Source organism: Populus alba, chromosome 16, assembly GCF_005239225.2.
Source record: "Populus alba chromosome 16, ASM523922v2, whole genome shotgun sequence".
NCBI classification, from domain to species: Eukaryota; Viridiplantae; Streptophyta; class Magnoliopsida; order Malpighiales; family Salicaceae; genus Populus; species Populus alba.
The window spans coordinates 2,665,157-2,690,347 of NC_133299.1; the positions used below are offsets into that span (position 1 = coordinate 2,665,157).

The 25,191-nt window shown below is 35.7% G+C and overlaps 3 protein-coding genes across 5 annotated transcripts; 1 reads left to right on the top strand and 2 right to left on the bottom strand.

The window, feature by feature from the left end:
* Window positions 1–4,215: 4,215 nt before the first annotated feature.
* On the top strand, window positions 4,216–8,241 carry LOC118033275 (uncharacterized). Of its 2 annotated transcripts, none has more exons than XM_035038206.2 (7): window positions 4,216–4,372; window positions 4,488–4,928; window positions 5,574–5,626; window positions 5,828–5,892; window positions 6,006–6,084; window positions 6,503–6,808; window positions 7,673–8,241. In XM_035038206.2, the coding sequence occupies exons 2-7, from the start codon at window positions 4,519–4,521 to the stop codon at window positions 7,825–7,827; spliced, it is 1,068 nt and encodes a 355-aa protein (XP_034894097.1). In that variant the 5' UTR covers window positions 4,216–4,372; window positions 4,488–4,518; the 3' UTR covers window positions 7,828–8,241. The 2 variants fall into 2 exon arrangements, with proteins under 2 accessions (XP_034894097.1, XP_073261189.1); XM_073405088.1 differs by having other exon boundaries at window positions 4,291–4,372; window positions 4,478–4,928.
* A 4,646-nt stretch (window positions 8,242–12,887) lies between these two features.
* On the bottom strand, window positions 12,888–18,037 carry LOC118033274 (rhomboid-like protein 20). Of its 2 annotated transcripts, none has more exons than XM_035038203.2 (8): window positions 17,790–18,037; window positions 17,557–17,657; window positions 16,474–16,614; window positions 15,994–16,060; window positions 15,193–15,419; window positions 14,942–15,043; window positions 13,880–14,002; window positions 12,888–13,501 (listed from the first exon to the last, which is right to left on the bottom strand). In XM_035038203.2, the coding sequence occupies exons 1-8, from the start codon at window positions 17,812–17,814 to the stop codon at window positions 13,334–13,336; spliced, it is 954 nt and encodes a 317-aa protein (XP_034894094.1). In that variant the 5' UTR covers window positions 17,815–18,037; the 3' UTR covers window positions 12,888–13,333. The 2 variants fall into 2 exon arrangements, with proteins under 2 accessions (XP_034894094.1, XP_034894096.1); XM_035038205.2 differs by having other exon boundaries at window positions 15,193–15,344; window positions 17,790–18,031.
* A 2,910-nt stretch (window positions 18,038–20,947) lies between these two features.
* Window positions 20,948–24,496, bottom strand: LOC118033273 (F-box protein At2g26850). The gene is made up of 5 exons (XM_035038202.2): window positions 23,543–24,496; window positions 23,314–23,393; window positions 22,868–23,040; window positions 22,532–22,606; window positions 20,948–21,497 (listed from the first exon to the last, which is right to left on the bottom strand). Exons 1-5 carry the CDS (start codon window positions 24,209–24,211, stop codon window positions 21,310–21,312), a joined length of 1,185 nt encoding a protein of 394 aa, XP_034894093.1. The 5' UTR covers window positions 24,212–24,496; the 3' UTR covers window positions 20,948–21,309.
* Window positions 24,497–25,191: the final 695 nt, after the last annotated feature.

A 25,191-nucleotide genomic window follows, 5' to 3' on the forward strand; every position in this document is an offset into this window, starting at 1 on the left:
ACCTTCTCATGAGGTGTCTCCGCTCGTCGTCATGCGGCGGTTTGAACTAGGCTCACATCGTGGCCCACACCTTCCATCTGAGGTGTCTACGCCCGTTGTCTTGGGCGACCTGATCTTGGGCTCATTTCATAGCCCTCACACCTTCTCTCTAAGGTGTCCCCGCCCGCTTTCATGGGGCGGTCTCATCCTCCTTCATTGGGGATGACTCCAGTGGCTCCAAGATTCTCTACCACCATGTGGACTTGGGAGAGATTACTGCCACTGACTACATAGAAAGAGAAATTTGCGGTATACTCCTCGCAATCCTCCACCTCGATTTCTATGTTTGGAGCTTCTACGCCTTTCTCTTTGACTGCTCCTCCTACACCACTCTTTTTGGTGTCTTCGCCTTTCATCATAGGCGGTCGCCTTTTATCACAGGCGTTCGCACCTCCTCAATTAGGTGCCTCTGCAACAGCTCTCTTTCCATCCTTGCATGCATTGGAAAGGTCTTCGCTTGTTGTCTTCATCAAGAGCATAAAAGACTTCTTGTTGTACAAACTTTAACAGTCTCTGCTCTGAGCTTCATCTAGGAACACTTCTTCTCCTTGCACCTGTTGTCTCATTACAGTACCTCATTGGATCCCTTGGGTACTCTTGCACAATCTCCGTGTGCCCTCGTGCAATATCTGTTCTCCAGATTTTTCCCTATTCCTTGCTTATGTTTGACAGCAGCTCATCCTGTCACAACACCTGTCCAAGTCAAAATAGGGTGCCAATCTTCATCACCTTGCTGTATTTCTCTTCTATTATCAGGGTCTTCATCAATTCTCCCCTCGAGAAATCACAGTCACCGAATCTGCCTTCTTTGGAGAAATCACCACTCCATTAGATCCTTGATCATGCGGAACCCAATTGTTCCTCTTGTGCCGTCATCTTGCTAGTCTTCAACAGTTTCATAACAAACTGTCACATATACGAAAATAGTACCGTATGGATAATCCTTCCACTAAGCAAGTTTCCAGGAAAGATTGGAGGGGTCACAACGGTCCCGCTTAAAACCCAATCTCCTAGACAGAACTTCTTAGGCCATATATATCCATCGTACTGTCTCTTCGTATATACAACCATTTGCTAGCTTTGTTGCGGCTTTCCTTTACAAGTGATCTGGGATATACAGGTTTAATACATGATTTCTCAACATCTAGCGAGACTACTAGTGTTTAGATTCGTCAAGATTGATCTTCATCAATTTCCACTCTACACCTCAAATCGTCCACATCTCGGGTGTCCTGAGTGTCCCAATTTTGCCTTCCATCAAGGCATTAAATTTTTCCATTTAACAGTTTAGCACATTTAATTAGGTAAACATGTGCACCTTCTTCTTCTTCTTCTCTATCGACCACCATGATGACCCTCAGATGCCTCCTGATCGGGCAATCTCTCTTCAATAATTCACCACTGCCATTTTTGGTCTCGAATCTCAACAATCGGACCATACCATTACATCCGGAATGATCAAATTAGCTGGAAACATGTCTTGAATCGTCCAAATCGCACTTCAGACGGCTAAGATTTGATCAAAACAATTCTGGCCTGATCAACGGCTCAGATTCACTATCAGATCCGGTTGCACGTAGACTCTGCTGCACAGAATCCTTTCCCTCGTCTCGCGGCTCGGCTCGGCTCTCCTTAAGCTCGGCTCGGCTCCAATGGCTCGGCTCCGCGGCGCTGACGTGTCAGTGGGCCCCACTTAGCTGACGTCACCATTATGTCATGCTGATGTCGTCATGGGCCATGCTTACTGTGCATGCTGACGTCACAAATTACGTCATGATGACGTCATCCTTATCCGGGTCAGCCACGTGGGTCGGGTCGTCTGGTATTCGGGTCGGGTCAGCCCATCCGGGCGAAGAAGACGCGTGTGACGCGTGGCGCGCGTCTGCGCGCGTGGCCAGTCTCTTCGTCGGCGCGTGACGGCGCGTGTGGCCATTTCCGGCGTCCGATTTCAACGCGGTTTTCACCAGTGGCTTCGTCTCGTCCTCCTCTACAAAGTGGTATGGTCAAAACACAATTTTGACAACTTTCATTTTTGAGCAAAAATCAAACACCACTTTAACCATATGCTCTGATACCAATTGTTGGGCGGAATCCGGTGACCGGTGATGTACTGATAATTGCTCAACGGAGGGATAAGCACACTGAGACACAATATTTTACGTGGTTCGGCAAAACCGCCTACATCCACGGGAGAGAGTCCATTTATTAGAGATTAGAGAAAGGATACAATAAATACATGGAGGAGGATCTAATCACTCAACTCCCATCTCTCTTGCTGCCTTGCAGCTGCAGGGCTGCTGCCCATGGCAGCAGCCCTTCCTCTTCTCTTTCTCTTCACTCTTTCACACACTCACGTTATTCTCCCTCTCACACATAGCTCTCTTTGCATGCCTCATTTATAGGCTAATGGTGGCTTCTCTTCTTCTTTCCAGCAGCTGCACATGGGAGACAATGGTGGGACAAGAAGACCTTAAAACATGCCACCATTAGTGGCACTAATGGTGCTGCCACTTGCTTGGTGGTGGGGTATTGCCAATAAATGGCAATATCCTAACATTGATTTCACGGGACTAAAAAATACATTGAAATATATGCTTGAATAAGGTGTTGAATAAGCTACGTGGTAAGATAAATGAGTAGAGAAAATGTGTGCAAGGATAGAGAGGAAGAGAGAAAGTATTTGGCTATTTATGCTTGTTATAAATAACTTTGACACGTGTAATACACATGCTAGACAAGTAGATTTCAGGCATCAGGTGTGATCTGCTCTAGCTATTACACATGGGAGGGGAATTCTTTGCATTCCCCTTGCAAGGAAAGCTGGGGAGTAACACATGCTGGAAAATGGCCTATCTCCTAGTCATCTCGGCAGATCCAAACGGCTAGATTTTTATTTTTATTTTTCAAATTCACGCACCATTAAGGATTTAACAAGGTTATTTCTCACCTGAACCACCTCATAAATGTTTCTCTTAAAAAATAAAAATCAAATCATTTTTCATAATTCTTGAAGAAAAATCTTTTTTTATATTTAACCATATATAGCTGGTAGAGAATAATATAAATCATACCTTGGATCTCGCCTAACTATTTAAGCTATTGGATTGAGATAGTGTTTTAACATGGCATTAGAGCCTTATGACCAAACAATTACGAGTTTGAATCTCATCATCTCTATTTATTTGATTAAAAATCAAGCACAGAATAATATGAACTTGTGTAAATTTCAAACCCAAAAGACTTTCACTTGAAGGAGTGTGTTAAAATATAATTTTTAAAAGTTTTAAGCCAATCGTAAAAAAAACTGTCAATATCATCGTTTTATTTTATTACATTATAGAGCCACTTCAATGTTATTATTTATTAAACAAAAATATTACTATTTTTTTTTAAATTAGCTTTCCCAAATATCTATATTAAAAAAGTGTTTTCAATAATATCAACAATATTTAATATTATTTATAGAACTTTTCAATAAATATTTCACAATTAATTAAACAGTATATTGCTCAAAAATAAAATTCTAAGTCTTTAGCAGCTTCTACAAGCTTAGTTATAAGAATATTTTTTTATTATTATTTATTTACGTGGGTGTCTGGGTCAGCTTGCGCGCACCACGACTAATCCCACGGCTCACTGAACATCCTACAAACCCAGTGAACATGTAAGGCACCGCGGGGGTGACAGACGTACACGCTGAGGTTTGAACTCAGGATGCAGAGATAAGGAAACTCCTTGCCACCGCTGGGCTACAAGCCTTGGTGTAGTTATAAGAACAATTTGATTTGACGGGTTGTTAGAATGATTTAAAATTTAATTAAATTGAAATTAATAAAAAAAAAAAACTTCACTTTTTTTAAAAAATAATATTATTTTAAACTTATTTATTAAAAAAAAAATTAAATTAACTCGAGACAATTGATCACTTTACCAGCTTCCTTGTTCTTAGATCATGTCGACCACGGGTTAGGTCTTATAAATATAAGAGCAGACCCCAAAAAGAAAAGAAAAGAAAATATCTGACGTGGTACACACAAGACTCAAACCCAATCAATCTCCACCACCTGTCCTGATATTTCCACGTCATTTCCCCTCAAACGAAAGTGCATGGCGGGATGCTTTACAGTTTACACTAAAAAAGACAACCCTTCCATCTCCTGCCAGGTCGAAAAGCCCCACATTCACTCGCACGTACCAAATCAGTTATTCGCACGTGCTAACCCACCTCCTATAAATTCCTGCCACAGTCTCAAATCTCGCAGCAGCCGTAGCCGAGTATAAAAATCAGCACGAAATAGAAGATTCAATCCTTCTCCGGAATATTCCTTCTCAGGTCATCTCAAAATCCTCTCTGATTACTAATTTATAATTAATCCAAAAAGTTATCATTTTTGGCATAATTTTTTTTTTTTATTCTTCTTTGCTTATAATCCCATAGTTTTTTGCAGGAGAAAATAAGCTTGGATTTTTTTTTTTGTGATGCCGTATCTTGTACGCGAGAATCTTTTCATCGGAAACATAAGCGACGCGGCTGAGGTTCTGCAAAACGGAAGTTCGGAAATAACGCATATTTTATCTGTCTTAAGTTCCGTGTCTATATCGTTCTTTACGGAATGGAGAAGCGGTGTGGTAATCCCGGCGAAGGAGATAAAGAAAGTGTGCGTGGGTGACGGTGAGGATGAGTGGAGGAGTTGTTTGGCGGCGAATAAGGTTTTGTATGGGTTAGAGTATGCAGGGAAGGATTTGAAACTGGTGAGAATGGCGGTGCCGATTAGGGATATGGAGAGTGAGGATTTGTTGGATTATTTGGATGTTTGTTTGGATTTTATTGAGAAGAGTAGAAAAGAAGGAGCTGTTTTGGTGCATTGTTTTGCTGGCGTTTCGAGAAGGTATATGATACATTGTTGTCATTTTTCATGATAATGATGATGATTCTCTTTATTTTTTTAAGTAAATTAATGATTATTGCCCTTAATTTTGGATTAATTTAATATTGAAATGCAATGCTGCTTCCCCGAATGATTTCCTGGAATAGTATGAACAGTGTTTGGGAACACCAGAGGAGTCCATTTCATCAGTGGTTAGGTGTTATTCAGGAAACTTGTTCGAGATGGAAATGGATATTTTGGGATAAAAAACATCACTTTGATTCTTGCATATAGTATGAACTGTATTTTGGATCCATCGGTGAAGTCTGCTTCATCAATGGTTGGTATTATCTGGAAAACTTGTTCGGGATGGAATGGATAGTTTGGGGTAAAGAACATTACCTTATTTTTGCATGTCTACTTGCTTGGAATTTGATGTGCAAATTTGTGACTTTTTTCTTGCTTAATTTAAAACGGTCATGAAATCTGTTTTGATATTTTTCAGTTGATTGGTTTATGATCCTGAAGTGGATCAAAATAGAAAAGAAGTGTATTAGGTTATCTTCTGACCCAATTGATGAGTGTTGGGAAATTGCTCAGAAGACCTGCCCTGAATTGTCAAGCCCTAATGGTTTGGTCCCTTCTTTTTTTTTTTTGTCTTTGCAGTGCAGCTATCATTACAGCGTACTTGATGAAAACTGAACATTTGTCTCTTGAAGGTTTGAACACGTCCACTTTTTATTTGGAGCATTTTGGGTCTGCTGATTGGTTAATGCCAATGGCCTTCATTGTTTACTTTCTGAAAATCTGGTGGCTCTTTTGTCTAACCATAAAAATACGTGTTGTTGTTTCTTTGAATTTTGAGTTATTTTATATTTCATCCTTTTCCTTGTTCATCTTTTCCCTATGTGTCCCTGCAGATGCTCTTGAATCCCTAAGGCGAAGCTGTGAGTCTGTTTGTCCCAATGATGGCTTTTTAGAACAGGTATGCAAGGGTCCTATAAAACCTGTATGATTGTTGGGATGCATTAATTGTGACTGAGACATTAGTGTCTAATGTGATTGTCATAGATCTTAATTCTTTTTCCCCCATTGCAGTTGAAAATGTTTGAGGAAATGGGGTTCAAGGTTGATCATGCTAGTACCATATACAAGCGGTTTCGCCTGAAAGTATTGGGTACATGTTCTGAGTATATTGATCCTCACTTGCTGTTCTTGTAAATTATTTTTTTGTATGATAAAGCTGGTCATTAAATAGGGCTCTGCATAAGCATAATTTTGGAGGCATGACATTAGTACGTCCTTAACCTTGAGCATTTGTATGAAGTGGTTACTCCCAAAATGTGAATCTGCATATAAGAGTTGGCATAGCATAAGGGGTCATGCATTGAGCATTTGATGTTTTTCCTACTTATCCAATTAAATTTTCATCCTTAAATTTCTTCCAACTGGAACATTATTATAGATCTATCTTTCATGTCTGTTGGAAACATATTCTTTCCTGTTACAAACATACAGAATGATTAGATATGTTGAATCTGTGATTTTTTTTTTTTAAATTTTTTTGTGAAGGATTAATTTCCCCATGCTTCCAGGTGAGTTCTACAACCGTGGAGAGAAGATAGACAGTTCTAAATTTGGGGCAGATCCTGGTGTACCTACACAAATTTCCTCTGAGGAAGAAGCATCTTCAAATGAAGGGAAAAAGGCTATTCCTGCATACCGCTGCAAGAAATGCCGTCGGGTAGTTGCGTTGCAGCAGAATGTTGTGGATCATGTTCCAGGAGAGGGTGAGACATCTTTTGCATGGAGCAAGCAGAAAAGTGGCAACCCCTTTAACAAGTCCGATGAGTCTGAGTGTTCATCTCTTTTTGTTGAGCCTCTGAAGTGGATGACAGCAGGTATGTGCAATCTCATTTTGCTGAAATTCCGAAGCCAGTGGACATTTTTAAGTTTATTCATAAAGAAGAAAACACAGAACTAATTGCAACTTCATTGGTTTACTTTGAGTTGGCTATAATGGCTCACTAGTTGCTAGAGATTTCTCAAATCCTTGACTTGTTTTTTCCACCAAATGGTCAACCTCCGTGCTCATATTGTGTTGCTTAGTTGTAGAAGTACTTCTTATCATCAGTTGAGATAATTTTCGGGTTTAATATTATCCATTTATGAAAGCCACGTGGCTATGTCTTGAAGATGTATTGGCCCATGCAGCTATTGTGATGCACTCTTTTGGAAAAGGGCATCCTTGTATTCAGTGCATAGAGATTTCTAATGGAAACCATTAACTGATAGAAGTTGGGGAAAATTATGAACCACGCAAACAACTCGGTTCCATGTGCTAAGGCCATAATGAATCAACACTTTTGATATTTCAATAATGGAGGTGCTATTTTGTATCTTATAGGAGAGAAGGATTTAGGGGGAAATAACACAATACTTTTGAAAGCATCTTAAAATATTTATCTTAAGAATTATGTGTAATTTATACCCGTTAAAAAAGGTGCATTGCATTTGTTGCCATCCCGTTTTTATCTAAAGAGGATCCAAACAAGTGCTTTTCAATTATCCATGTTTTTCCCAAATCCTACTTGACTTTTCCAGATCATCATCGTCATCTAGAACTCAATTGATCCTTATCCTTGGTTTATGCCTTACCCAGGGCATGTCTTTTTAATTGGTTCATGGGTTTTAAGAATTATAATTTGTGCATACTTGCTGGAAATGATACCCATTTAATATAATAGCTCTCCCTTGTTATCCAGTTGAGGAAGGTGCATTGGAGGGAAAGTTGTCCTGCGCCCATTGCGAAGCTCGCTTGGGTTACTTCAATTGGTCAGGTATCCAATGCAGCTGTGGGAGCTGGATTACTCCAGCCTTTCAGCTACATAAAAGTCGAGTGGATGTTAGCACTGCCTAATACCTTTGAGGCAAAAGAAGATGCTAGCATATCTCTTGACTGCAGAAAAGTCCAGTTTTCTCAGAAGATGCTAGCATACTGTCTGAAGAGAGCATACCGTTTCCTCACCAGTCCGCACTTGCACAGAATGAGCAAACCCCCCATGTTGTTTTATGAGGTTTCCATGCATATTCCCACAGAGATCTATCTTTGAGGAGCTGGAGGCGCAGATCTGTAACTTGAGTGAAATAATGTCTTGTATTTGTTGTATGATATGGTCATACAATTGGACCGCTTTGCTTGGTGGTTTGAGAATGTCTTTTAAAAAGAGATTACAAGACTAGAAATGAATGGACAGCGAGGGCTTGGCCTCCTTGTATTTCTAATTGATTTTACTTCAAAGTTCAATCTATATAGCTTGTTAAATTGCTTGAAGTCTCTGTTTCTTCGTCTTTTATTTAGTTCATTGGGCCATTGGGTTGTCTGTTCTCGTGCTTTTATGGGGTTATCAGTCTTTTGCTTTCATTTCAGTTCATGTGCAGCATGCCTGAAAACGGTATCAAATTCGAGCCCTTGTCGAGTGAGTGATTGCAACCGACAAACTCCATCAGTTCCAAGTAATGTTGGCTTCTGTTCCCTTCACTTCCCGTGTCATTTTAATTTGTCTTTGCGGTATAATGAACTTGCCTTGTAACAGGTAACCATGCCCTTGGCCAACAAGTCACCCTTTATGCTTCTCAGCCAAGGTAAAAATTCTTTATCTATTCCTAGCAATTCAGTGAAACTACATGATATATAAGTAATTGTGATATTTTATTATTTATTATTTTTAAAAAAGACATACACGAGAAGAAATGTAAAATAAAATCAATGATCCACAGAAAATATATAAATATCTATTTTTTTTCTATTCTTATATCCATCTTTTTTTATATATAAAAAAAGGTATCCCCGTAAATAATTAATAGGATGCTCTACCTGCTACATAAATACCATAAAATTCCACGAAATTGATGTCACGCCATTAAAACAACCCTTAAAATGCATGAAGAACTCATTGTGCATCTGGAAGAAGTCTATTCACTGCAACATTATAAATCATTTTACTCTTACATAGAAAAAATCAATAGCTTGTTGTTGTGGCAGAGAGGTTTTTTTTTTAAGAGGTAAATAACGAGATTAATTATGGAGAATTCAATTCATTGACCTTCAATATCATGGACAATTCAATCCCTTTACTTTCCAAATACACAGTATAAAAATTATTAATACAAATATTTAAAAAAGTTGACATGAGAGGTATTTTGATTAATAAAAATATTATTAAAAAAATAGCTTATATGTCCAAGTTCAAATAAGTAAACGGCGCATGTGACTTAGCCTCACCTCCAAATGTCACTCTTAGGGGCGGTGTTGGAAGCCCCTCAAAGTCTTCATTTTATTGGTGCTGCATGTGCACAACGGTGTAATCATGTAATGGTTAAGATCCGGTAGTTTTTTTTTTAATATTTTTTAAGCCAATTTTAAAGATGTTATTTAATTTATTTTTTAAAAAAATTTAATCTTTAATTTTTTAATTGTTATTTGTTTTTTTTTTCATTGATTTTTTTTCAATCTCACTACTCACAATGTAGTTTAATCAAATTTGATTCTTATTTTTTATTATTAAAATTTGTTTATTTTTAATTTGCTTTTTCTAACTGAATTATATTTTTAATTTTATCCCTTAATATTTTAATAATTTGAAATTCTTTTTCTCTAATTTTTTAGGGTTTCTTCCTATAAGTTAGTTGACCAGAGTCGTGAGTTTTTGATTTTGAAAATTAACGTAAGTTGATTGTAGTTTTTTTTTTTTTAGTTTTATTATTCAACATTTGATTTGTTGGGAATTGATCTTTATATATATTTTTTTAATCTTTTTTTCATGGGGTTATTCTAATTTCATATTCATAATTGCAAGTTTAACAAGTTGAATCAAATCTCTCTTTTTTTTGTTGCTATTTTTCAATTAATTTTTTCTTTCAGTTTCACCCTTCATTAATATCGGGTTATTTAATAATTACACTTTATAATTTTATTTAGTTTGTTTTTTACGAGTTATCTTGATATTATGACCAGGTTGTAGATTTAACATGCTAACCCGGATAGACTAACATTGTTAATTTTATTTAATTGTTGTTGTATTTTTTGTTTGTATTATTTGAATTAATTGAGTTTATTATATATAATTAAGTTAATGACTCTTTTTATAAAAACGCTTGTATCACCTTAGCTTCTATTTTAACATTGAAAAATTTGGATCAACACGTGATGTAGCGCAGACTCTATCTATGGGGCTACTAAAATTATTTGGAGCCCTACTGGTTAGCTTTATCAATGCTTTTAAGTTCTTCGGTGCTCCAAAAATAATAGATATTATTTTAAAAATATTTTTTATTTGAAAATATATTAAATTAATATATTTTTTTAAATGAAAAATTTTACATCAAGATTAAAATAATCTAACAACACAAAACAAAATTTAAAACAAAAATTTTTTTTTTTTTTAAATAAACATTATTGAACTCTACAAAATGAAAATCCTTAAGCTGCATACAAAAATGGAGAATACTTGGAGGCACCGATTGGAAGACAGTTTGGCTATCTGATTAACTACAATATTGACATAACGAATCTTAAAGATCAATTTGAGAAGTTGAGTGTTGAGAATGATGGAGTGCTACTGTCAGTTGATGCAACCAAGAGGAATGGGGATATTGTCATGGCCCTTGAAGTTGAAAGCTGGCTAAGGAAGGAAATGAATGGGGTCATAGGAAGATGCCTAGAAGATGTCAATGCTAACAGCTTGCAAGGTTAGTGTCCAGATCTTTAGCTGCATCACTGCTTCAGTAGGAAAGCTAAGAAGAAGAAGAAGGAGAAGTAAGTGGTTAAGCTCCTTGAAGATGGAAAATTCACCCAAATATCGTACCATGCTCCTCCACCGAAGTTTGGAACTTCATTCATTGGAGGTCAAGGGCATGAAATCCAGAATGTTGGTCGTGAATGAAATCATGGAAGTTTTGAATATTGATAAGATCAGTATGATTGGTATCCATGGTATTAGGGGTGTGGGTGAGACTACAATGGCGAAAGATGTTATCAAAGGAGTAGAAGACGAGCTTCTGTTTGACATAGCTGTAATGGCAGTCATGTCCCAGAGTCCTGATTACATGAAGATTCAAGATGAAATCACTGATACAAATATTGGGGCTGAAATTTGATGAGGAGAGCATGCTTGGAGGACCACAGACAACATAGGAGAATAATGGATTGCAGACAAATATTCCTTTTAGTATTAGAATGTTTGGACAGACCTTGATTTTGAGACAATGGGAATCCCTTCCAGGAATGATCACAAAATGGTGAAAAGTTATGTTCACATCACGAAGCGGAGATGTTCTCGGTATGGTGAAAAGTCAGAGGAATTTCACAATCTGAGTCTTGTCAGAAGATGAGGCTTGGGAACCTTTTCCGGGAGATTGAAGGTAATTCTATAGATAGTCCTAATTTGCAACCCACAGCAAATTAAAGAAGTTGCAAATGAATGTGGGGTTTACCACTAGATATTGCACTTTTGGAATGGCACTTGGAGACAAGGATGAATACATATGGCAGCGTGCACTTCTACAAATAAAAACACCAAGCAGGCCATCCTTCTCAGAAATGCAGGAGGAATAGAATTTGAGTTTCCATTTCTTGGGAGCGAAGGAAGCCAAGCCTTGCTTCTTGCTATGTTGCTTATTTCCAGAAGAATTTGACATTCCAATTGAATATCTTGTTAGATGTGGAATGCGTTTAGAGTTGTTTGAAGACATCAATGCAGTAGGAGAAGCAAGGAATCGAGTTCGTGCACTTGTTCATAAGCTGAAAAGATGCTCTCCATTGTTGGACAGAAACGAAGAACACGCATGCATATGAAGGATGTAATACTGTAATGAGAGAGAGAGAGGCCAAAGAAGAAGACATTCAAACTCCAATACACTCAAAAACAGCACAATGCGTGAATACCCTGAAGATTCGGTGTATCCATAACCCAAGCTTCTGCAGCTCATAAACACTCACTGTTCATCGTTCATTCGGCTCTTTTAGGTCAGGCCACTCTAGGCTCCCTCCCTCCCTCTCTATCTTAAATTCAACATGGTATCAGACACTATTTTAGTCTTCCATCATTGCATCGTGTGAGCGGGATGTTAGAATCCCACATTAAATAAATTCATCAGCATCTAGTTTCTTAGAGGCCCTTGATAATCCTCATCTCATAAGATGCCTTTTGAGATGAGTTAGCCCTTGGCAATTCTCATCTCATAAAATGTCTTTTTAGATGAGCCAAGCTTGCCTTCCAATAGATCAGCCTTTTTATCTCTTCCTAGATCTCGCTTATAGGCCATTCCATATATGCCATCAGACATGCATGTTCACGTTGAGGACAACATTATAGATAGAGTTGGAGTTCATTTCTTTTTTCATTTCAAAAATATTTTTTAAAAAAATAAGATTGACTAGTTATCTTCCATCTGAGTTCAATGGACCATTTATCCTCCATCTTCGGTGATTGCAATGATTTAGCACGCACAGGGCATCTGGTAAAGCTGATATGTTGCCGTAATCAGGTTCGATTTCTTTTATAATTTAAAGTAAAAGGGATATGTAGACAACTCTTAGAAAAATAATCCAGGCTCTTCAGGATCTAGCATAGACGGGGTTGCATGTCGATCAAGAACTGAAGCAACCTAGGATAGCCAGTCTCCAACCATGGTGGCTAAGTTGTGTGTTGTAGAGAATCGTCGTGAATAGCCCACTGCTTGTGAATAAATAAGAAAACCAAGAAGATAAAAGGTGTAAATTTAATTAATGAAAGACAATATGTAAATCTTTTTAATTAAAGAATAAATGGACCTTATCAGCAGGATCTACATCAGAGTGTGGAGTGAGAGCTGCAGTAGACGAGGTGTTCCATTTGGGTTGCCATGTATGTGTATGTGTAGGTGAACAGGGGTACGGACATGAACACAGCCACATTTACACGCATCAGCACAAATACATTGGACAGAGAAGAATTGACAAGATTCACATAACTTCGTCTAGACTGCAAAAGCATTCCATAGTCCAAATTTACAACTTTGTCAGCATATGAACACGACCATTTTCATCAGATGTCCCATAAATAAGAGATCAATTGATCAGAAAGGCCGCAAGGGTATGAGAAGACAGCTATGTACTTACCCCCCAATGACATGCATGTGTTCAGATACACTGTCAACAATTGTACAGGTTCACGTTGGTGTGAGAATTTCTAATCTCAAACGTGACACTGAATAAAATAAGCATGAGGGAAAACACTAAAAATTGATGCCAGGAACACCTTGATGAATTCCCGGGTCTTGATCTAGTCATCAAAATAAGTTCATCTGATTGATCACCCTGTCTCACTATTGATGGGTTTATCTCCCAATTAACAGTCTGAATTCCATTTCACAGCACTGATGAATTAGTGGGACACTGCTTCAAGAAGAATGTTCGTAGCTGTATTGATGTCATTCCTAGCCTGCACAAGTGCCTGTCTAGCTGAGCTCCTATCAAAGCCCATAGAAACCAGAGTAGCAATGGCATCCTCTGTTGGCTCTGTGGAAGGAGCCATGGGAGCAGGATAAGTTCTCTGAAAACAACGAGAAAGATCAGTTGTTATGGATAAATTTAATTAAACTAACAAAGTGATGTTGATAATATAAGCAATTGATTCACGCTATAGCAGTTTGAAAGGTAAGAATTTATAGTTTCAAGTGCAAGATTCAAGAAAAGAAAAGGACAAGACAACTCCTTAAATTTGCAGTCTTGGGCTTCCCACAAATTTTGTTAAAGAAAATTGACTTTCTATACTAAGAAATCGATCTGTTCATAAAAGTCAAACTCGGGTTCCAGTCTCCAGAGGGGAGAAAAAAGGTGAAGGAAATATGAAGAAAATGAAGGTAAAGGTGATAGGGGAGAAGGCTGAAGAGGGAGACAAGAAGGTGGTGGGGGTTATCAAGAGACTTGCCTCCACATGACGACCAGCATGGGATAGTGCACTTCCTGTTACATTCCTCGTAGTTGCTCCTCGTGGACTGCCCGTAGATGGCCAAGAAAGCCATGAGAAGAATGAAGCTATGAGCTCAGGGAACTGTAGCAGATAGAGTAGACAACAGTAAAGTATTAGTTTATAGCTTGGAGTCAGCTTTAGCAATTGACACTGAATGGTTTGAATGTTTTATTAAATTTTAATTATAAAAAAACAGATGAAGGGAAAAAGAGGCAGGGAATAATACTTTCTAATGATGCAAACTAACTTGTTTCCTTTAATAAGTCAGTTACACAAGTTAAGAAGAAGAAAAAGAAACTTGATGGTCAAATAAACAAGGTAACATCGTTATTTGTAATTTTGAGAAGATAAATTGAGCACAGAAGCTGAAGCATATCCTGCACACGCATGCAAACATCTCATTTCTTCACATTTTAGAACCCTAACAAGTGCCAGAGATGATCAAAGATCTTATGGTTCACAATAATCATAATTCAACTGATTTTATCACGAATAATCTCTCAAACAGGCCTGTCCAGGAATGATCAAATTACACAAATATCAGACCTATAGAAGATCAAAACCATAACAAAACTTTTTGCTCAGATACAAGCCTAATAACGCATGCAGAAAACCTGAAAATACACCACCACATGATCACACACCTGAACCAAGTTAATCTAATATTTAAACGCTGTGGAGGAATTTTCCCAATCAACCTTTATAGATACAGTAAAGAAGTTCAGTTAAGTTAATCAAGAACTCGGAATGTCCTATGAGGAATCTTCTCAACCAATCTTTGTGCATATACAAATAACTTCATGTCAAATAATCAGATCCAACCAACAATTTCCTATGGAGGACTTTTCTCAACAAATCTTTGAGCATAGAGCAAAGAAGTTGAAGCTCCAGCTCACAATACCCAATTTCATTACAACACAAAGCAAAGACCTAAAGAATAGATACCTCACAATCTAAGCTGTCATCTATTGTTGTCAACATTAAGTTACAGAAAATAAGAGGTGAAGCCAAAAAACCTACCTTTGCCTTGCGGATGCCAAAGAGATTTAGACGATACAAGGAACCAGCAAGGATACCACATATCCCAGGCAAGATTGATCTTTTCCAGGATGATAAAAGAAGCTGCAGAACCAAAACTGATATTGGATCTCTGGTATTGGAAAGAGAAACGAAGGGGCAGATGTGGCAGAAACTGAAACCAAAACCAAAAAGAAGGGGGGGGGGGAGGCAAACACATTCACACATAGAAAAGTGCAAGTGTTCTCTTTTACCTGAACACCAGCTAGATATATGAAAGACTTATCAGAAAAGTGGTTGCTAAAGATGTGAAACCGAGTTGATACTGGAATGTCAAAGTAGAAGGGAACAAATGAAGCAAATATAAGACCATAAGGTCCTGATGTCGGAAGATTGGCTGAAGGATCTGCATATAAACAGACACATTTAATTGTTGGGCATGATTGTAATGCAGCAGAAAGAACGTTTGCTGAAAAATCACCTATAAAAGAAGCATGAAGAGCATAAATAAATGAATAAGCTCTTATTTTTGCTAGGACACAGCCAGCAGAATAAACTTGCACTGTTAGAAATAGTATATAGGACATTATGTTGAAATTTTTCTTCATATTCAAAGGATTGTAAATGATGGTATGAGGCATCTACAAGCTAGAAGATGGCACAAGGCATGCAGGCAGCACTCATTTGACCGTGGCAAAAAAGTCAATATCATCCAGCAAAACAGGAGTGAAGTGTGGTCACCACAACCCATGACTAATAACCATATATTTGAAAACCAGCATCTTGGCCCAGGAACTTCCTAATGTGACCTCTACTGAGGTTCTTCACATCAAGGGAAAAAAAAGAAGAGGAGAGAGAACTAATAGGGAATGTATATCACTATATTGCTCAGCAAAAAGAAAATAGCATAGCAGCAAATTTACCCAATTAGTTTTTACAGTAACAATGGAGTTACAACAACTTCCATGGGTTCTATACTTCAGGTGTAAAAGATTAATGAAGAAGAGAAGCACTTTCAAAAATAACAATGCATCAAACAGGGATAGACGTCATACCTTTAAGGAGTGCAACAGCAAAGACCTCAAAGAGTAATGAAACTATCACAGAGAACAAAATAAAGACCTGCATAATTTGGGCAGACTTCAATAAACAAAAAATAAAAGGAGAAGAAATATGATAATGAAAGAAAACCACACACTAAAACACAATCAGATTTATATTTCTTTCCTAGGGCCATTCCTGTTGGAAAACAGAGAGCAAAAACCAAAGCATAAGTTGAGCCACAATTTTTTTTAAAAGAAAGACAAATAAATAAATTCATTTACTGATTAAAGCAGCAGAATCTTTAACGGAGACATGTTTCTCAACTTAAGAATTTTTTCATAAAAAACAAAAGGTGAGAGGTAACAGCACACAGAATCATGGAGATATGCAAAATCTCAAGTGTAGAAATATTGATAATGTCGATTTGGAACATTTGTCTCAAGTCCCAATCCAAAACAATGCATGAGCAAATTAGGATGATAATAACTCACCAAGTACTTGTTGGAACCAATCTGTCTCTCAAAGACCCTAAAGTAATATAGAAGGTAGAGTCCAAACATCATTTCTGGTGTAGATGAAAAGGCGAAAACTGACAAAATTAACTTCCAGAGATGGGGATTCCAGAAAATATCCTGCCATAAAGAAAAACAAAATTTGTAAGGTGTGCTCCATTTTTAAATTCAAGGATCACACTACACAAGAAACATCATAATATTATAATTTGACCATGGCTAACAGTCATCTACATAATGAAGACAAGGTTAACATCCTTTTCCTCCTTCAACTCATCTTACATCTTCAACCATGGCTAACAGATACCTTCATCGAATTATAATTTGATAAGGCTAAACTATATAAAGACGGATATTTCACACTAAAATATAGAGATCCATTCATATCATCTAAAATCAAGATGTTACCCTGCATTGCTGGAAACAGATGCCTCAATCTCCCAAGTATACTTCCATGGGATATAGCTAGACAGACCCCACCTCCCCCTAGAAATAAAAAATAAAATATCTGCCACAGAAGCCCCAGTAAACCCATACTCATGTCGATATTCAACTTCAGTACACACAATCCTAACAAAGGATGTTACAAAATCATGCTACTGAGCTGACGACTCAGAAATTTCCATCTGATAATTTTGTCATTTTCAAAAAAATCCAGCTTGTACATCCTATAATGTCCAAGACCACGACTCCCAAATCAACAAAGTTCCACAAAACCATCCAACCCCACTAAGATTCCCTAACCAACTACATGCTCCATCATCCCATTTTATCTATAATTCTACTGTAAACTCTCCTTCCCTCACTCTTCTATGCCCATCAGCAACCAGTTGAGTTCTAAGTTTACCTTCTAAGTCATAAAATTATAACTTTTAAGAAAGAAATCATTAAAACAAGGATAATTAACAACTAAACTAAATATTTTAAATTAAAAGGAAATCTATTAATATTTTTTTGAAACAAAATAAAAATTCTGACTCTGATTTCAATCAATCTACCACTAATGTAAAAAAAAGAAAAAAAAACCCACGTAAGAAAAACAGTAAAGCCAATAGAATGTACCTGATACGATAGTCCAAGCTTGTTAGGGCCACCTTTGATCCTCAAGAAAATGGTAAAAATTGCACTTGCAATAACAAATGTTTTCGTAACAGGCGCATTGTCTATTTATCACCAAACCCACAAAAAATAAAAATAAAAATCATAAAATTTAGATGCATATCAATATCAACAACATCGATCAATGAAAATGAAGGGGGGAAAAAGAGAGGAAGGGGGTTAATTGGTTTACGCACTGAAACCGGAGGGGCCGCCGTTCATCTTTCTGGGTCAAAGGAGGAGCAACCAAGCGACGGCGACGACGAACTTTCTACTAATTTCTATGTTGTTGTTGATGGGGGTATTTGATTTGGTTAGAAGTTGGAAACAAAAATTGAATTTTAAAAAGAGGTTGATGGTAGATGGAAAATTGAGATGGAATGGAATGTGATTGATTAATTTTCTTTATTTATTTTTGTATTTTGGGGCAAAGTTTTTTTTTAATATGGAACATGCTAGACTCTTCTAACCTTTTTTCTTTAAAAAAAAAAGTATTGAAAAAGTCTATTATAAAAATGTATGGAAAATAGTTTTTGAGTGTTTTTACTTTTTATAGAGCAATGCGTGGCATTCCTTTGGGAAACTTTTTACCGTGTTATAAACTTATAATTCATGTAAGATCAATTTTTATTTTTAAATTAAAAAGTTGATAATGTGTTTTCAAGAATATAATGTAACCAGTTAATTTGATAGATTTTTAAAAAATTAAATATTCACAAAAAAAAATATAGTTTAATTAAAAAAATCAAGATAATATTTTTAAAAAATATTAATAATATAACATATTATATCAATTAACATATAAAATCTACAAAATAGATCATGAAACCATAATAACCTCATTTTAGAAGCAAATTAAAAAATATATTGAAATATAATTCTTAATAAATTCAATATTAAAAAAAGATAAAAAAACCTGATTCGGCTCAGATTAACCCGTTAAACCTAGATCATGAAATCGAGATAACCTAATAAAAAAACAAATCAAAACAAATTATGAAACTCAATTTTCAATTACTTTAATATTGAATTATGAAATTAAAAAAAAAAAACAATTAAAAAGGAGTAAAAAAGACCTAGATCAACATGATTTAGCTCGTCAGATCCTTGACTTAAGTCATAAGACTAGAATAACCTCATAGAAAGCAAACTAAAACAAATTATAAAACGTAATTTCCAATTAACCCAAATAATAAATGATAAAATTGAAGAAAAAAAATTAAAAACAAAAAGACCTGAGTCAATCGAGTTAACCTGCAAAACTTATGACTCAAGTCACGAGACTATAATAACCTTATAGAAAGTAAATTGAAATAAATTATGAAACTTAATCCCTAATAAATCTAATGTTAAAGAATGAAAATGATTTAAGAAACTAAAATTAAAAAAATCAAAGTAATGTTCCAATGAATCGTACTCTATGAGGAGGGGAATAATGATTTCCCCTTCCCGATTAGTTCTTGTTAATTAGATCATTGTTGCACTCTGTTGTGGACCATATCAATTATTTATGGATTTAAAAAAAAATATTTAGGTGTTGTTAATGTATTTTTTAGCATGATATTTTTAAACTATATGAGAATTAACTTGATGTAACTTGGTCAGCTTGGCTTGTTCAAAGATAAATCGAACGACCAATAACAATATGGTTTAACTAAAAAATTCAAGACGATATCTTTTACTAAATATTAAAACAATAACATATTAAATCGACTTGGGTTAACCAACTAAATCCGCTACCCATGTCATGAGACTATAATAAACCTATAAAAAAACAATATTAAACTCAATTCTCAATTAACTCAACATTAAATGATGAAATTAAAAATAAATATAACTAAAAAATGAATTGCGTCAACTTAAGTTAACCTATCAAACCTTGATTATGAAACTAAAATAACCCTTCATAAAGTAAATCAAAATAAATTATAAAGCTCAATTTCTCAACCAACTCAATGTTGAATGATGAAATTAAAAAAAAAAAAAACTTAAAAAAAAGGACACAAAAAACCAATCGGAGCAACCTAAGTTGACTAACCAAACTTGTTATCTGAGTCATGCAACCAGAATAATGTTATAGAACACAAATTGAAATAAATTATGAAGTCTAATTTTCAATACTGAATAATGAAATTGAAAAAAAAATCAATTAAAAAAACCTGAGTCAACCAATCTAACCTTTGACCAAAGTAATGTCGTGATAAAGGATTAAATTGAAACAAAAAAACAAAAAAAAATGGCTCAAATCAATATGAGTTAGTCAAACTCAGATTAGAGATCAAGATAATTCTATAGTAAACAAATAAAAAATTATATAAATTTCAATTTTTAATCAATCTAATTTTGAAATATAAAATTAAAAAAAGTATTAAAAAAACAAGTCAACTTGGCTAATTTATAAAACTCGTGCCTTGGACCATGAGACTGTGATAACCTAAAAGAAAGCAAACCAAAAAAAAATTATAAAATCTGATTCTCAATCAATTCAATGTTGAATATGAAAGTTAATTAAAAAAAACAAAAAAATAACTCGAGTCAACACGACTAACTTGCAAAACTTTAAATTTAAATCATGAGCCCAAAATAACTCCATAAAAAGCAAGCCAAAATAAATTATAAAGTTCAATGCCTAATTTTTAGGATCAAAGTGAAAAAAAAAACCCTAATATTTTAATATTTATTATTACAATGAAATGACAAGTCCTTTGAGCCTATGTTAATACTAATGTGAAAGTTTTTTAATAATACCAATTTTAAGGGGAAAATGGCATTATTATCATTTTATAATTTATTATTTCACTCCATATTTGTTACAAATTATATTGTTAGACTACATTACTCCTTGTTTTTAATAAATTATGAAGTGTTTTTATATATAACTAAAATGTTACTGAAATGTTGTTTTTTAATTTATTAAAATTAAAAATTAATTCAAAGAAAAAACAAGGAGTAAATAAAAATTGAAGCTCTTAAAATCTTACTGACTTTATTAAATTTTTCTAAATGAATATTTTACTCGGTGGATAATGTCTAGAACAAAACAAATATATATAATATGACAAAAAAAATAAATAAATTAATTATGTGATAGGTGATGATATTAAAAAAATTAAAAAATTACAATCATGATTATAAAAATAAAGAATTTACTCTTTTAGTTATATTTTCTAGATCTGAATACGGAACCAAAATTTAATATATCATAATTTATGAAAATATAATTAGGGGTATTTTGATTCATCTGAATAATATTTATAGAGTGAGAATAATAAATTATGAGGTGAGAATAACACCAACTAAAAAAGATTTATAGTAAAAGACAATAGACAAAAAAAAAAAAGGAAAAAAAAAAATCTTATAACCAGTGACAATATGAATTTTGCACAGGGCATTTATTCTGTTAAAAATACAGGCATGTTTCATCAGAAATGTATCAACTGAAAAACATAAAACTGATTAGCTTTTCCCTACACAAAGACTCATTATGTATATATATATATATATATATATATATTGCTTACAAAATTACAATACACATAAGACTACACTATTCTGAGCCCGCGGCAAGCTTCACAAAAACTCTGAAGCGTGATGTTTGACTTTCTAGGAACATTTCTATGGCATTCAGCTCTCGAAATCATAACTCAAGAGAGTGAAAAAGAAGGGAGCTATTTACGTAGGGATGTTATGAAAGTGGAAGGGAAAATGGCCATCATGCTAATCGAAGATTTGTTTTGGCCATAGCTGTTTCCATTTTGATATCTCTTCCTCCTTGTAAAGCTTTCTAATTCCTCCATAGAAACCGTCAGCTTCATTACCTACTTCCCTGTGGTCCTTCCTGTTTACTATCGTCCGTCTCCATCGAGAGCCAGGGGTGTATTGGCTGAACTCCAGTATCACTGTATCTGTTAGCAAGACTTCATGTTAGCAAATTGAGCAAGGGCTGCAACATGATGAATAACGAGGAGAGCTTCTAATGTTCATGCTTGATCACTCTAAAAATTGAAATTGTTCCATATCACGTGTGTCTCTGGTTGAAAATGATGCATATATGAATGGCATCAACATCCAAAGAAACCGGAATATTTGTATTCAAAGGTCTCACATCCTAGGACTCATCAAACTCTGCGCACCGCCAGACGTGGTGCGGATTAAAGTGTCTCGCTCTCTTGCTTTCAGAGCAGCAATTTGTCACTGAGCCACCAGTAACCATGAACTGAACATCAATACGACAGCTAGCCAGAGCTGGAGTAGTTCAATCATGCTTAAGTATACCTGTGAATTTTCATCTTTTGCTTTCACAGGATGCAAGACTAAATGAATCCTTGGATCGATTGATAATGCTGAAAGGTTTTATTCCACTTGAATGATCCTTTTAAAAAAGAAGAAGAAGAAGAAGAAGAAGAGAGAGTGTTGATGTTGTCTATAGATCAAAGACCTGCTGTTTTTGTTTCGTTATGACTGTTTGTTCTGTAATCTATTTTGGGTTTCGTACTTCGACTTGTTGTAAGTCATTATTGAATTGGCTTCTTGAATTCATCAAGAAAAGATGCTGGATAGAGATTGATGGGTGAAGGGATGATAAAGTAATGAGGAAAGTGGGGATTTAATAATGCATCATGCACATGTTTTGTCGCTCACTTTTGAAGAAAAGTGTACATTTTAGAAGTGGCCAGCTTGCTTGAACCACTCAAGCTCACTTGCCCGACAAAGCTGAGTGATGACAGGACAAGTTCCCAACATATTGAGGATAAGAAAGATTGGAATTCCTATAGCATTTGTTCTTTATAAAAGAGGGCAAGGGCAACAAATGAAGTACCTAGATTTTGTAGATTTACACATCAAGACTAATCTGTTACTTCAAAAATGGAAAAGAGTAAATGGTGAATGAAAAAGGTCGAGAAAAGGATAATTTTACAGTTTCTGATGATCCACTCACCACTGTATCGGCAACGGCAGCGATTTTCGTTCCCATCACATAATTCCTGATGCCCCACAACAGCATACCACCAACCTGCTCATTTGCAGAAGATCATTTTAATGTATACCCGCAAGTAATACAGCAATTCATGACCAATTTCAAGACAGAAACTCAGATGCAGAAACTAAAGCGAATTGAAGCTAAAACATCCCAACTCACGAGCAGAAAATTTTGAAGATATTCAAAATCTCAAAAGGGATTGAAGCGTGGTTCTAGGAAATTAATGTAGTCTGAACCGAAGGTAGAAACTTGATCAACTCCGAAGGCGATAAATTTTAAGGATCGAGAACATACCATAAGGGAATTCTTTGCTTCTCCTCCACTGGATCTCAATGTGATCACCAGGTTTCAAGTCATTCAAACAATCAGAAGTATGAAGAACATGTGCAGGAGTTTCAACTGGTGGTGCTCTGAGCCTATCCCAGTGTATGCTCTCTTCTATTGCTCGCCGTGCAAAAGGAGAATACCTGCAATTAAAAATACCCTACGAGTTTCAGCAGACTTACACATGAGCTGATCAAGTAAAAAAACACAATTTCAACACAAATTACTTCTCATATGACAATAAAATATTCTCAGCTATATTAGCTGCTGCAGTTCAATGTGCAGAAGAATTTGGCAAAGGTTAAAAACTCCCAACGCTGAAAGTTTTAAGATTCATCAAAGCTTGATAAAAGGATTTAAGGCTCGTTAGAACAGATAAAAAGTTTCAGATTCCGATCCGAGTTCTCTCTCCATACCTTGCCTGAAAGGTGTCTGTCTTGGAATCATAGCTAAGTTGTGCATCATAACATGATAGCATAAATCCAACATGTCCATTCTGAAACCAAACACAGACAGAATCTCATTGAATTTTCCAAAAAACAAAATTAATAAAGAGAATTGTCATGAACACACAGCCACAGTCATCATATCATCAATTTGAAGATGCAAAATTAAGATTAAGAACAGGTCTTTTACAGTCCTTACCTCACGATTAAAAACCTGCGCTGGAAACCAAAACTTGCCACTTTCAAGAGAGAGATATAAAGCCATGATTGAATCAACTGGTAAACAAGTTGTGGGCTTGTTTCTACTTTCACACTGAGGTTTATTCCAGGAAAAAGGCCACATACTCACAAGAGATCCAAAGAAACCCTTTTGATTTCTTTGATCTAAAAAGCTTGGCCTCTTCCTTGAAGCTATATGACATTGCCATTCCTTACAAGCAGCCTCACAGATCACTCTGCCCCATTTGTGCTTCAAATGTTTCTCCCATAAATGATCACTTCTACACCTATCCCTCAGAGAGTTACAAACTCCAGCCATGCTACACAACTCAGCTGGTGAAAGCCTCTCCAGAATGCATTCCAAAGCCAACTCAGGCAAATCCAGAAGAGAAGGGCCCTCCCCCTCCTCCTCCACGACCTCTTGAACTTTTGAACAAAGATTCACCTTCGTCGGTGGCATTTTCAAAGGAACTTGAAACATACTCACAGCAAACCTTCCTTTATTGAACCATGAAACAAGAAACCTTGAAAACCCCTCCCAAAACCAAGGCCCCAACAACATCATCTTCCCCTCACTCTTCATGGGCTTGAAAGAAAATGACTTGAAAAAGAAAATAAAAGAAAAACAAGAAATCAGTAAGAAAAGCATGGATATGAGAAAAATTATCAACTGGGGTGGTTCAAGACTTGTAATACTAAGATAGAGAGTCACAGCCTGTGTTAGCTATGAGAAGACAATCGCTAATGAATCACAATATATAGCAAAAATATATCACCATTGACAAGAAAAGGAGTACAAGTAACATATAAGAAAAGTGATTTTATCTTTGTTCAAACCGACAGATAAATTAAATTTAAGAAAGGGTGGCCATAGTTTGGTAAAATCGAGACAACTTTAAACTATTTGACGACAGCACACCCGACAATGCTTTGATTGATTGCTGGCAGTTACAACACCACAATGGATAAATAACAACCAACAAGTTGCGGTCGCTTCTTAAAATATGCTACGTTCAGGCATCTACATGCAGTGAATTCCTATTTATTTACCACTACTAAACTTAAAGTATTTTTTCTTATTGATAAGATATGAATAATAATGTGAAAAATAAATCTGCTTTTACAGGTAAAAAGCCTGGAGAATAAATTCCTTGACAAATAAGAGAGAACTATACTGTACATGTAATGGGAGACAGTTGGAAGTTAAAGAGTGGAAGATTGAGGAAGGAAAAAATAAATAAAGAACAAAATCTAAATCAGTACGAAGGTTCGTAGAAAGAATGGTTTGACACAGTCCCACATGTCAGAATCTATAAGATTTGAGGATATCAAACGAGAGCAAATGGGTACATATACAGGGAATATATATACACACAGAGGTTGGGAATGGGCCAACGGGTTAGGTGAGAAGGCCGATCACTCGATCCCAAGGCTTGTCGTTTGTACATAAAAAAAAAAAAAAAAACCAGAAAGAAGAGAATATCAGACAGAAGTGGCAAAAACTCCGTGATTGATGAAGGTGAGGATGAACTCGAAGTGGGTCCTTTTTAGTTTAACCAGAGTTTTTATCTCATGACAGGAAAGAGAAGGAAAAAACCTTTTCTAAATATATATTTTATTTATACTATT